The following is a 14142-nucleotide window of genomic DNA, read 5'->3' as shown; positions in this document are numbered from 1 at the left end:
TCTCCTCTCTTGTAGTTTGAAGCCATTGTTCCGCGTCCTAGTCTCCAAGGAAGCAGAAAACAAGCTTGCTCCCTCCTCCCTGTGGCTTCCTCTCACATATTTATACATGGCTATCATATCTCCTCTCAGCCTTCTCTTCTTCAGGCTAAACATGCCCAGCTCCTTAAGCTGCTCCTCATAGGGTTTGTTCTCCAGACCCTTGATCATTTTAGTCGCCCTCCTCTGGACACATTCCAGCTTGTCAATATCTCTCTTGAATTGTGGTGCCCAGAATTGGACACAATATTCCAGGTGTGGTCTAACCAAAGTAGAATAGAGGGGTAGCATTACTTCCTTAGATCTAGACACTATGCTCCTATTGATGCAGGCCAAAATCCCATTGGCTTTTTTTGCCGCCACATCACATTGTTGGCTCATGTTTAACTTGTTGTCCACGAGGACTCCAAGATCTTTTTCACACGTACTGCTCTCGAGCCAAGCATTGTCCCCCATTCTGTATCTTTGCATTTCGTTTTTCCTGCCAAAGTGGAGTATCTTGCATTTGTCACTGTTGAACTTCATATTGTTAGTTTTGGCCAATCATCTCTCTAATCTGTCAAGATCGTTTTGAATCCTGCTCCTGTCCTCTGGAGTCTTGGCTATCCCTCCCAATTTGGTGTCATCTGCAAACTTGATGATCATGCCTTCTAGCCCTTCATCTAAGTCATTAATAAAGTCTTACGTCATTTGATGTCCTTCACATGGCTCTGTTTTAAAAGTGTCTCGAAACCAGAGGAGAAACCTGCATGTGATGAGATTCCAAAATAGAAAGTTCCCCAAACTCTGCCTTGCTACCGCTTGTAAACATAGACCTGGGACTTTTCAAAACCCGAGTTCCTCTTTGTTTCTTTTTTTCAAACAAATGGATGACAAATTGGATTACCAAACGGTCACCAGAAAGTTTATAGAAAAGCCTCGCCATGCTTTGTTAACCATCAGCAAGTTCAAGTGTCTAAGCCATTCCAGAATCTAAGACATATTTCTCAAGAAAATTCTGAACTTGAGAAGTAGTTTTCAATTACTAATATTGGAAATCAGAGGAAGTGACAGATAATACTTTTATTTAGTACTATTGCCTTCGGAAGCAAGCCTTCTGGTTGATTTCTTCAAAAATTCTCCATGTTGGGGAAAAAGGCAGAATATTCAATAAATAAACCAATGAATGAAACTGATGAATGGATCCATGAATAAAGCAATATTACTGTGCAGAAATATTAATTGAGTCCATGTTGGGGAAGAGGCAAGAAAGTCAATTAATGAAATAATATTTCTGTGCAAAAATACTATTTGTGTCCATGTTGGGAGAAAAGCGGGATAGGCAATGAATGAATCAATGAATGAAGTAAGATTTCTGTACAAAAAGTACTATTTAGGCACATGTTGGAAGAAAAGCAGGATATACAATGAATGAAGCGACATTTCTGTGCAGAAATATATTTTCTGCACAGAAAATTGTGTTTTACAGGGGAAACTTGATTTTAACTATGAGACAATAATGAGATGTTATGATGTTTAGCTGATTATTATAATGCTTTAGTTTTAATTTGTTTTTAACTGTTTTATGATGTTTTATTAATTGAATTTTGCTATTGTGAACCGCTCTGAGTCGCCCGAGGGCTGAGAAGAGCGGTATACAAATATAGTAAATATAAATAAATAAATAAAACTATCCAGGATGAATTTTGTATAGAATAAATGCCAAAGATTTTTCTCAGTCCAAGATTCCTTTGGTAAGTTTCCTAAAACACAAAAAAAAACCACATTTATTGATCACTAGCTATACTCGCCACGTGTTGCTGTGGCCAACCTTCCCTCCCTTCCTCTTTCTCTCCTTCTTTCTTTCTTTCTCTCCATCCATCCTTCCCTCCCTCTTTCCTTCCTTCCTTCCTTCCTTCCTTCCTTCTCTACCTCTTTCCTTCCCCTCCCTTTTTCTTTCTCTCCTTTCTTCCTTCTCTACCTATTCTTGGATTGCAACTCCCAGCAGTCCTCCTGATTGATGTATCTACCTACTATCTATCTCTATCTAATTGAGATATCGAATCTATCTCTATCTAATCTGGCGGGGACAAGGGACAGGGCCTTCTCTGTGGTGGCCCCTCAGCTGTGGAACACCCTTCCCATGGACATTAGATCAGCTCCTACGTTAATGGTGTTTCGAAGAAAATTAAAAACCTGGCTGTTTGAACAGGCATTCGGATAAACAGTGCAATGAATACGATGAATATAGGAACGGAATTATGGACGATGAATTAGATCACGATTCTAGTTACGAGACGTTAATGTGTTGTTATTGATGTGTCATTACTTTGTATACTATGCTGTAAATGGTTTTTAAATTGTATGTTGTTATGATTGTCTTTTTGCTCTTGTTGTGAACCGCGTTGAGTCGCCTACGGGCTGAGAAACTGCGGTATACAAGCAAAGTAAATAAATAAATAAATAAATAAATAATCTCTATCTATCTTATCTATTCGGAGGATTGCTGGGAGTTACAGTCCAGGAATAGGAAATAGGAAATATGTACGGATTGGGATGCTCTCAAAGAAATCTAAGGAGAAGCAAGCTTGAAGCTTGGAAGATGTGCATTTGGAGCATCCTCCTCCCCTAAAGAGCCTGATCTAGGGGATGTCTTTTTGTGCACGCGCTGTATTGTCATTTAACTTTTGGGGAGTTTTAAGTTGTTTCCATTGTTTTTTTGGGAGGGGTTTATGAGTGATGGTCACTCGTTGGTGTGTTAGGGGTGTGGTGTCCAAATTTCGTGTCAATTCATCCAGTGGTTTTTGAGTTATGTTAATCCCACAAACAAACATTATATTTTTATTTGCATAGATTTTCTAAATATATTGAAATATTCTTCCTATTCCTAACACATGAGGTGTGTCTTTAGTTACGCAAAGATGCCATTCAGCATAAGTATCACTTTTCACGATCTCTGTGCAATCCAATATTTGGAGATGTTTGCTACGCAACTTTGTACGTTCAACATTGAGAGGGAGAAGAATCAATATTCCATTTTGGTCATCTTTCGAAACACAATGGTGTGAGCAAGAGGAAGGTGGATCTGAGTTCTTTGTAAAGGAAGGAAGGAAAAGAAAGAAAGAGAAAAGCTTCCTTTCAATATACTTTCTTTGCATGAAAAGACTTCTTTAGAATAATTACAGACTTGACACAGGAAACGTAGCAGCCCCCGCAAGCCTTCGGCAAGCTGGGTAATTATCCAATTACTCCAATTACCTTTTAATGGATTTGCAGGGTGCCTTTCCAAGAGGTCATTGTTGGCCAAGTTCCCAGGTGGACCCAAAAGAGGTTTTGTTTTCCATTGTACTCTTAGAACAAGAGACCCGAAACGCTTCTATGTCTCGCTTCAGATCTAAGGTCTCTGACTTTGAACAAAAGTCAATTGACTGGCTTCTCTCCCCCTACTTCAGATACTCATTGTGGCTGTTGTTGTGCACCTTCAATTGGAATTATGACAGTCATGTCTTAAAAGAGTGTTTTATTAGCAGATTGATTCAGAGGGATTTGCCATTGCTTTCCACTGCACTGTAATATTCCATGGCTAAATGAGATTTGAACCCCGGTCTCTTAGAATCCTAGTCCAACATTCAAACTACTATATCATGCTGGATCAGATATGTTCTTTCATGTCATTTCCAACTTATGACCATCTTAAGGCAAACCTAGGCCTGAGAGTGTGACTCACCCAAATTCACCCATTGGGTTTTCATGGTTGAGCAAAGGATTTGAATCTTGGTTCCACCTAATATTCCATCTAAGCATTAGGAAGAACTTCCTTTTTTATTATTATATATATTTATTTTAATACATACACAACATTTATAGTTCCCACCACCATTAGGATTGTTTTCTTTTACATATTAATCCTTTTTTAAATGAACCTTATAGATTAACACACTATATAACATTTGTCTCCTATTTCTTTCTTTCTTTCTTCTTAAATATATATTTTTAATTAATTATTTGACACAATCTCATATATAATCAGAAAATATACGTTCAGAAATACTGGAACATGTCTAGATCTGTATGTAGACAGCAACTTGTACAAAGTAAGTATAACATATTATACCATTCACTCGAGTTTAAAACACTTTCAAAGGAAAAACCATGCAAACTATTCCTAACTAGAACTGTGTCTATCTAGCTAGCAGCAATAGTGTCATCAGCTACTCCCACCCCCATATCATATGCAAAAAAATAAATGCCAATGTATTTTTTTGGGGGGGGGGGGGATTCCTTGCAAGGCAAGAAATGTATCTTCGTGATCAAGATGGCTTCAGAGTATGTCCAAATACATCTTGATATTACATCAATAAAAAAGGAAACAAGAATGAGAGCAGGCAACAAAGTACTCACTTATGACTAGAGCTTTCTGACTATTTTACATACACAGGCATGGACAACTGCAAAAACCCAATTTGCGTAAATTAAAGGATGTCCAAACCATAATCAAATGTTTCATTAGCATTATGCCAACATATATAACTTTTCCAGGAATCACTTTTTTCTATTGTATAGCATTCCAGCTTGTCCACATAGTATTACATATTTCTTTTTATTTCTTTTTTTAATTCTTTCCCTTCTCTTTTCTTTTTTCTCCCTTTTTCTCCCATCCTTTTCTTTTCTTGAGAACCATACCTAAACATCCACATAATATTCACATCTCAGGAGTTCCACCATAACACATATACCATGGAAAAGAAAGTCACATCAAAAGAGCAACAAAGGATTCCTCATCATTTCTTTCTTCAGAAGGAAGTCAAACTATTTGATGAAAATCAGGATTTTGTATTAGTCAGTCTTGGAATCCCCATGTTGAAATAGCCTTTCCTTCTAGAAACCTTTTGAAGGGTTCCCAGTCTTTCCTAAATTCTGAAGGGTCTTTTGACTGGAGAACTTCCTGATGATCAGAGCTGTACAACAGCAAAATATACTGTCTAGGAGCTTAGTGGAGTCTCCCTCTCTGAAAGGTTTTAAGCAGAGGTTGAATGGCCATCTGTTGGGATTGCTTGGATTGTGTCTTCCTGCATGGCAGAATGGGGTTGGACTGGGAGGTTCTTGGAGTATCTTCCAACTCTAGGATTCTATGCTTTCAAGTCGCTTCCAATGTATGGCGAAGTTATCATGGCTTTTTGGGAGGCTGAGAGTGTGTGACTCATGCAAGGTCACCCAGTAGGTTTCTAGGGTCAAGCAGGGAATCATGCCTGATTCTTCAGGGTCATAGTCTAACACTCAAACCAGCACACCATGCTGATTGCATAGAAAGACCACTCCTTTGGGTGGGTTCAAATCATCCAATTCTTTTCTAGCTGTGCCAGCATTTTCCTGCCTTCCCTACCGTGGGAACCAATCTGGGGAAACCTGAGAATGTATTATGTGCAGGAAAAAAAATCACAGGATGTATTAACTGTGTAACTCTGAGCTGCCGACAGTATTTCTCCCTTTTTGCCGTGACTTCACCTTCAGTAATCCGCTTCATAGCCCGAAGCGCAGCGGCTGACAGCTCTCCCTGTAGCGAAACGTTCCTCTAGAGATCAAGAGAGCTTGTTTGCTCTTGTCAAGGAACTCCACCAGTCAGCCACGGTGAAGTCTGATAGGTTCACTTTCCACTTCTTCTTTTTTTCCCCCTCTCAAATCGGGTTGAACGAGAAAGTGGCTTGCTCACTTCTTGCTCATGGTGAAAAACAAACAATGTGTCTTTGTCTTTTGGCACAGGTGGTCGCTTACTTTTCGAAAAGGAATGTCTTGAACTGAGTGGTTCCCCAGGGTGCGGTGCTTGGCTTCCGAGCAGCGGTTCCTCATCCGGATGGCGTGTCGCTTGCATCTCCTTCGTCCACCTTTCTGTGGATGTTGATGCCGCTCTGCAAGAAAGAAAGATGTCAGTTTCAAACATCCAGGTCGAAGGAATGCTGGACGGTGCAGATTATGAGAACGGCGCTGGCCCACCGTCCGACGACCACTTAAGGAACCTGAAAGCTCTGACTCAGAAGCTGCGGCTGGAAACGCGGAGGCCTTCCTACCTGGAGTGGAAAGCCCAATTGGAGGGGCTGGCTTGGAAGAGCCACCCCAAACCCCCCGAGGAGGAGGAGGAGGAGGAAGGCCAGGGTGAGAAACCAAAGGAGGAACGCATTCCCGTAAGAGAGGTGCGCCACATTCATCGTCTCAACGGGGCATCCTCCACACAGCAAGTTTTGTTGGCCCCAGGGAAAATCAGCAGCTTTGGCAATATTGACGAAGCTTTGAACTGGCTGAGGAAAGAACTGGTAAGTAGTAGTACCTTCATTCAATTGCTCTTATTCCATGTCTTCCAGATGACTCCAACTTATGGCAACACTTCCACTGGGCTTTCATGGCAAGCTTTATTTGAGTGTTTGTCGCTGTTGTCTTTCTTTGAGGCTGAGAGAGTTGAACTTTTGTAGCAGATCACCCAAATGGTTTCCAGGGCATTTTCAACCCATACTGAGGAGGAAGCAAACATCAAGTTTGCAGACGACACTAAATTGGGAGGGATAGCCAATACTCCAGAGGACAGGAGCAGGATTCAAAACGATCTTGACAGATTAGAGAGATCATTGGCCAAAACTAACAAAATATTAGTTCAAGAGGGACAAATGCAAGATACTCCACTTTGGCAGGAAAAACGAAATGCAAAGATACAGAATGGGGGACAATGCCTGGCTCGAGAGCAGTACGTGTGAAAAAGATTTTGGAGTCCTCGTGGACAACAAGTTAAACATGAGCCAAAAATGTGATGTGGCGGCAAAAAAAGCCAATGGGATTTTGGCCAGCATCAATAGGAGCATAGTGTCTAGATCTAGGGAAGTAATGCTACCCCTCTATTCTGCTTTGGTTAGACCACACCTGGAATATTGTGTCCAATTCTGGGCACCACAATTCAAGAGAGATATTGACAAGCTGGAATGTGTCCAGAGGAGGGCGACTAAAATGATCAAGGGTCTGGAGAACAAGCCCTATGAGGAGCAGCTTAAGGAGCTGGGCATGTTTAGCCTGAAGAAGAGAAGGCTGAGAGGGGATATGATAGCCATGTATAAATATGTGAGAGGAAGCCACAGGGAGGAGGGAGGAGGCTTGTTTTCTGCTTCCCTGGAGACTAGGACGCGAAACAATGGCTTCAAACTACAAGAGAAGAGATTCCATCTGAACATGAGGAAGAACTTCCTGACTGTGAGAGCCGTTCAGCAGTGGAACTCTCTGCCCCGGAGTGTGGTGGAGGCTCCTTCTTTGGAAGCTTTTAAACAGAGGCTGGATGGCCATCTGTCAGGGGTGATTTGAATGCAATATTCCTGCTTCTTGGCAGGGGGTTGGACTGGATGGCCCATGAGGTCTCTTCCAACTCTTTGATTCTATGATTCTATGTTTTCTGATGCTCTATCTAGAAATTAGGCCATGGATTCATATATCAGGAAAACAGGTCCCATCTCCATATTAGGATGACCTTCCTGATGGTAAGTATTGTTTGACAGTGGAATATGCTGCCTCAGAGTTTGGTGGAGTCTCCTTCTCTGGAGCCTAGATTACCATCTTTTGGGAGTGTTTGTGTTGTATCTTCATCCATGACAGAATTGGGTTTTGCTGGATAGCCTTTCTGGTTTCTTCCAGCATAGAGATTCTATTATTCTATGGAAGTCCTAGTCTAATATATGAATCACTACAACCCACTGGTTCTTTTGAAACGTGACAACCTTATTTTAGGGTTTTCTTGGTAAGACGTCTTCTAGGCCAGGTTGTTATTGCATTTGTTTCAGGTGGAGAGAGTGTGACTTGCACAAGATCACTCAGGGCTCTAAGCAGAGATTTGGAAACTGATGCCCTGGAATGCGAAGACCCAAACCATGACAACTCCCAGCTCCTCTTAATCTTCATTCATTTATCTTCTTCTTCATTTATATTTGATGTGTACAACATCTTTCCCATAGAGATAAGTCTCAGTGCAGCTGCTAAACCTAACAACCAATGAAAACATATTGGGCAGAATTCTGTTGGTGTCTTACTTGTGCATAAATTCACTGACAAAAAATGCTTAGCTACATTTGTTCAATGCTGAACGTATGCATTCAATATAATGTTGCAGCGATAGGGCAGTGTGCATGGTGCATTGCATATTGCATATTTAGCTGCATACATGTATTTTATAGAAATATGTTTTCATATGTAGCTTTTATAGAAATTCATTTTAATATGTGTATTAAGTAGCAACAGTAAGAACCGACCATGGAACAACAGACTGGTTCAATATGGGGAAAGAAGTATGGCAGGGCTGTATACTCTCACCCAACCTATTCAACTTGTATGCAGAACACATCATGCAATGTGCGGGGCTTGATGAATGCAAGGCTGGAGTGAAAATTGCTGGAAGAAACATTAACAACCTTAGATATGCAGATGATACCACTTTGATGGCTGAAAGTGAGGAGGAGCTGAGGAGCCTTCTAATCAAGGTGAAAGAAGAAAGTGGAAAAGCAGGGTTGCAGCTAAACATTACAAAACCCAAGATGATGGCAACCAGACTGATTGATATCTGGCAAATAGAGGGAGAAAACGTAGAGGCAATGACAGGCCTTGTATTTACAGGCACAAAGATGACAGAGGACGCAGACTGCATCCAGGACATCAGAAGATGTTTACTTCTCGGGAGAAGAGCAATGAGAAATATCAATAAAATAGTGAAGAGACATCACACTGGCAAAGAAGATCTGCATTAGGTTCTTGTGGGTTTTTTCGGGCTATAGGGCCATGTTCTAGAGGCATTTCTCCTGACGTTTCGCCTGCATCTATGGCAAGCATCCTCAGCTCACCTCACTACCTCTGAGGATGCTTGCCATAGATGCAGGCGAAACATCAGGAGAAATGCCTCTAGAACATGGCCCTATAGCCCGAAAAAACCCACAAGAACCTAGTAATTCCAGCCATGAAAGCCTTCGACAATACAAGATCTGCATTGTTAAAGTAATGGTATTCCCCGTAGTAACCTATGGATGCAAGAGCTGGACCATAAGGAAGGCTAATCAAAAGAAGATAGATGCTTTTGAACTGTGGTGTTGGAGGAAAATTCTGAGAGTGCCTTGGACCATGAGAAGATCCAACCAGTCCATACTTCAGGAAATAAAGCCCGGCTGGTAGTAGAGGTGACATGGTCACATCATGAGAAGACAGGAAAGCTTAGAGAAGACAATGATGCTGGGGAAAATGGAAGGAAAAAGGAAGAGGGGCTGACCAAGGGCAAGATGGATGGATGGCATCCTTGAAGTGACTGGCTTGACCTTGAAGGAGCTGGGGGTGGTGACGGCCAACAGGGAGCTCTGGTGTGAACTGGTCCAGGACGTCACAAAGAGTTGGAAGTGACTGAAAGAATAAACAACAATTTGTGGTATTTTTACAATGTTTGTGTGTTTATTTATTCTGTAACCCGCCTCAAGCCACGATGAGAGGTGGGTAAGAATTTAATTTTGTATTATTACTACTACTACTTTTACTGAATATGAGAAGAACTTCCTGACTGTGAGAGCCGTTCAGCAGTGGAACTCTCTGCCCCGGAGTGTGGTGGAGGCTCCTTCTTTGGAAGCTTTTAAACAGAGGCTGGATGGCCATCTGTCAGGGGTGCTTTGAATGCAATATTCCTGCTTCTTTGTGGGGGGGTCGGACTGGATGGCCCATAGAATCAAAGAGTTGGAAGAGACCTCATGGGCCATCCAGTCCAACTCCCTGCCAAGAAGCAGGAATATTGCATTCAAAGCATCCCCGACAGATGGCCATCCAGCCTCTGTTTAAAAGCTTCCATGAGGTCTCTTCCAACTCTATGATTTTATGATTCTATGATTCTTCTACTACTACTATGGATGGCATCTCCAAAAGTGCCTGAACCTTTACTCAAAGTATTGCATTACATAGTGTTGCAACTTGTAAACAGCATGAGTATAAAGTTATGGCCCTTATCTTTCACGTTGGATCTCGGGCAATAAGTGATCTCACGAAAATGCAATTATACAAATTTGAATGTGAAAAAAACGAGCTTATTAATTTTAATACTCTCAGAAGCACGCCATTTAGGATTGGGAAATGGGGTTGCAGGGATCCTTTTCTTTGTCCTTCCAGTAGAGGCAATGTTTATAGTATCAAGTAGAAGATAAATTTTTCTGCTATGGCACCATAGAACATCTTTCCCTTCAAGGAATGATTGGCAACACAATTGGTTTATTCTCATGCCAAGTTAAGACTTTCTTAATTAAGAATTAAGACTTTCTTAATTAAAGCCTTTAGGGCCTAACCGATTTTATTCTAATTCTCACACACGTGTGGTTTTAAAAAGTTTTACATAAGATGGAATGTACAAAGAGGAAAGCAACGAGGAGTGGCTTGGGGAGATGGGTATGATTTGCCAGGAGGGGACATGATAATCATATTTACATATTTCATATTGAGAAGGGGAGAAGCTTGTTTTCTGTAGCTCTGGACACAAGGTCACCGAGCAATGGATTCAAATTGCAGGAGAAGAGATGCCGCCAAACATTCGGAAGAATTGTGTTGTTGAGAAATGTCATGACCGGAATCACTGGGTTGCTGGGAGTTTTCTAGGCTGTATGGCCATGTTCCCAAAGCATAGAATCATAGAATCAAAGAGTTGGAAGAGACCTCATGGGCCATCCAGTCCAACCCCATTCTGCCAAGAAGCAGGAATATTGCATTCAAATCACCCCTGACAGATGGCCATCCAGCCTCTGTTTAAAAGCTTCCAAAGAAGGAGCCTCCACCACACTCCAGGGCAGAGAGTTCCACTGCTGAACGGCTCTCACAGTCAGGAAGTTCTTCCTCATGTTCAGATGGAATCTCCTCTCTTGTAGTTTGAAGCCATTGTTCCGCATCCTAGTCTCCAGGGAAGCAGAAAACAAGCTTGCTCCCTCCTCCCTGCGGCTTCCTCTCACATATTCCTCTCACATATTCCTCTCACATACATGGCTATCATATCTCCTCTCAGCCTTCTCTTGTAGTTTGAAGCCATTGTTCCGCATCCTAGTCTCCAGGGAAGCAGAAAACAAGCTTGCTCCTTCCTCCCTGTGACTTCCTCTCACATATTTATACATGGCTATCATATCTCCTCTCACCCTTCTCTTCTTCAGGCTAAACATGCCCAGCTCCTTAAGCCGCTCCTCATAGGGCTTGTTCTCCAGACCCTTGATCACTTTAGTTGCCCTCCTCTGGACACATTCCAGCTTGTCAATATCTCTCTTGAATTGTGGTGCCCAGAATTGGACACAATATTCCCGGTGTGGTCTAACCAAAGCAGAATAGAGGGGTAGCATTACTTCCCTAGATCTAGACACTATGCTCCTATTGATGCAGGCCAAAATCCCATTGGCTTTTTTTGCCGCCACATCACATTGTTGGCTCATGTTTAACTTGTTGTCCACGAGGAGTCCAAGATCTTTTTCACACGAACTGCTCTCGAGCCAGGCATTGTCCCCCATTCTGTACCTTTGCATTTTGTTTTTCCTGCCAAAGTGGAGTATCTTGCATTTGTCACTGTTGAACTTCATTTTGTTAGTTTTGGCCCATCTCTCTAATCTGTGGAGATGGTTTTGAATCCTGCTCCTGTCCTCTGGAGTATTGGCTATCCCTCCCAATTTGGTCCTGTCTGCAAACTTGATGATCATGCCTTCTAACCCTTCATCTAAAGCATTCTCTCCTGATGTTTCACCAACATCTATGGAAGGAATCCTCAGAGGTTGAGGGGTCTGTTGGAAACTAGGCAAGTGAGGTTTATATATTTGTGGGATGTCCAGGGTGGGGGAAAGAACTCTTGTCTGCTTGCGTCAGGTGTGAATATTGCAATGGGCCATTTGGATTAGCTTTGAATGGCCTTGAAGCTTCAAAGCCTGGCTGCTTCCTGCCAGGGAAATCCTTTGTAGGGAGGTGTTAGCTGGCCTTGATTGTTTAATGTATGGGCTTATCTTGTTTTTGAGTGTTCCTCTTTATTAACTGTCCTGATTTTAGAGTTTCTTTTAGTACTGGTAGCCAGATTTTGTTCATTTTCATGGTTTCCTCCTTTCTGTTGAAATTGACCACATGCTTGTGGATTTCAATGGCTTCTCTGTGTAATCTGACATGGTGGTTGTCCAAGTGGGCAGCATATCTGTGTTCTCAAATAACATGCTGTGTCCAGGTTGGTTCATCATGAGGAAGAATTTCCTAACACTAAAAGCTGTCCTTCAGTGGAATATTCTACTTCGGAGTATATGGAGTCTCCTTTTTTAGAGGTTTTTAAACAGAGGCTGGATGGCCATCAATCAGCAGTGTCCTTGACTGGATAACTATGTACAAAGGTTGTGGGGCCGAGTAGGTTCCCCATCTGGGAACGGCCTTCCAGAAAGGGATGGAGCCACTGAAGAACAGTTCCTCCAAGGCCCAACTCCAACTTAGCAATTTGAAAACATGCAAATGTGAGTAAAGTAATAGGTACTGCTCCGGCAGGAAGGTAACGGTGCTCCATGCAGTCATGCCGGCCACATGACCTTGGAGGTGTCTACGGACAACGCCGGCTCTTTGGCTTAGAAATTGAGATGAGCACCAACCCCCAGAATCGGGCACGACTGGACTTAATGTCAGGGGACAACCTTACCTTTACTTATTGGAGGTCAAACCAACTCCTTACAAGAGATATGGACACGTACATAAGTTCTAATAATTCATTTTTTGGAGATACAACATGTCTCATGAAAACTTTTCATTTATATATTTTTAAAATTTATGATTTTCAAGGTAATAACATACATTTTCTAGATTTATGTCATTTCTTACTGCGGGCATGTGACACACCTACACATGGCAGCAAACACACTAACATGTTGAAACTCAAAGTTTGGAAAGTTCTGTTCTGGAGCAACAGAAAACAAGCCTGTTCCCTCCCCAATATGACTCTAGTGCTCTGTAGAGAGAGTATACCTCAAGTTATGTAATATGACAAGCCATACAGGATTGTGGCATCACATTTGAACAACACATTGTATATCTGCCCATCTGCCAGTTTATTGTCTCATTGTGCAATGAGGACACGCAATGGCTGCTTCTGCAATCCTAGAGAATAAAGTGGAAGACCAGACATACAACAAATAGTTACACCCTCTCCAAGATTGCTCTTTGGAATTATGTTTATGCAGTTGTCAGCTGAGTATTTTTTATCCCAAATACTTGGGATCCAAAAGTATTCTATATTATTTTAAATTTTGGGCTGATTGCATATACCGTAAAAACCGGCATACTAGACGACTTTCTAAGCCAAGAAAGTCATTTAAAAGTGGGAGGGTCGTCTTGTGTGCCGGCTATAAGTTCCACCACTTGAAGATGCCGAGAGCGAGGGACGCGAGCAGCCATGAGAGGCCAAAGGGAGCCTGCTGGTATCGCAGCTCAGCTGGCCAGCACTCCCGGCAGACCTGCCGATGATCCTCCTCCTCCCCCCTCGCCACCCCCAAGCAGCGCAGCCTGTTGCTCTTGCCTTTGCACAAGCCCAGCTGGCCGTCACCCCGGCAGCACTGCCACTCCTCCTCCTCCCCGCCCTCCTCCTGAAGGAAAAAGGGGCAGAAGAGGCTGCCCCCAAGCCTCCCATTCCCGACCTCTTTCTCCCTCTCCTCTCCTTCCTCAAACAGTGCTACTCAAGGAGAGTCCAAACAAAGGCACCTCCCAGAAAGTCCTGCTGCAGAAACTTCTTCTTTCTCCCTCCCCTCTTTGGGGTTTCTTTCCTGTCTCTGTGTTCAGCTCCCTCTGAAAGAACAGCCGCTCTTCAGTTTTAAAAGTTTTTAATAGCTTGCAGAGGGAGGAAGAAAAAGGTCTCTTTTCCCCGTTTGGTTTTGTTTCTGCAGCCAAGAACGAGGCAGCCTTAAAGGGGAAGTCCCAGTGCAAGGGCCATCCACTCTTAAAGGGGAATCCCCCCCCCCCAAAAAAACTGCCACAGATTCAGTGCCATGGAATCACAGGAGTTGTAGTTTTACAAGGTCCTTAGCCTTCCCTGTTTAAGAGAGCCAGCACCATACCAAACTACAAGTCCCAGTTTTCTATCAGATTGTTTAGAAT

The 14142-nt window shown here is 42.5% G+C and overlaps 1 protein-coding gene across 2 annotated transcripts in view; it reads left to right on the top strand.

The window, feature by feature from the left end:
- FAM167A (family with sequence similarity 167 member A) overlaps window positions 1-14142 on the top strand; it is a 41277-nt gene that overhangs the window by 15353 nt on the left and 11782 nt on the right. Inside the window, exons 1-2 of one of the 2 annotated variants that reach the window (XM_060754645.2) lie at window positions 5576-5657; window positions 5776-6323. In XM_060754645.2, the coding sequence (XP_060610628.2) occupies window positions 5937-6323 (387 nt within the window). In that variant the 5' untranslated portion in view covers window positions 5576-5657; window positions 5776-5936. Of the gene's footprint in view, window positions 1-5575; window positions 5658-5775; window positions 6324-14142 lie in introns of those variants that run through there. The other variant, XM_060754643.2, reaches the window with a different exon arrangement.

This window comes from Anolis sagrei, chromosome 1 (genome assembly GCF_037176765.1).
Source record: "Anolis sagrei isolate rAnoSag1 chromosome 1, rAnoSag1.mat, whole genome shotgun sequence".
NCBI classification, from domain to species: Eukaryota; Metazoa; Chordata; class Lepidosauria; order Squamata; family Dactyloidae; genus Anolis; species Anolis sagrei.
Note: the sequence above shows the minus strand (reverse complement) of the source record. Positions and strands in the feature narration are given on the sequence as shown.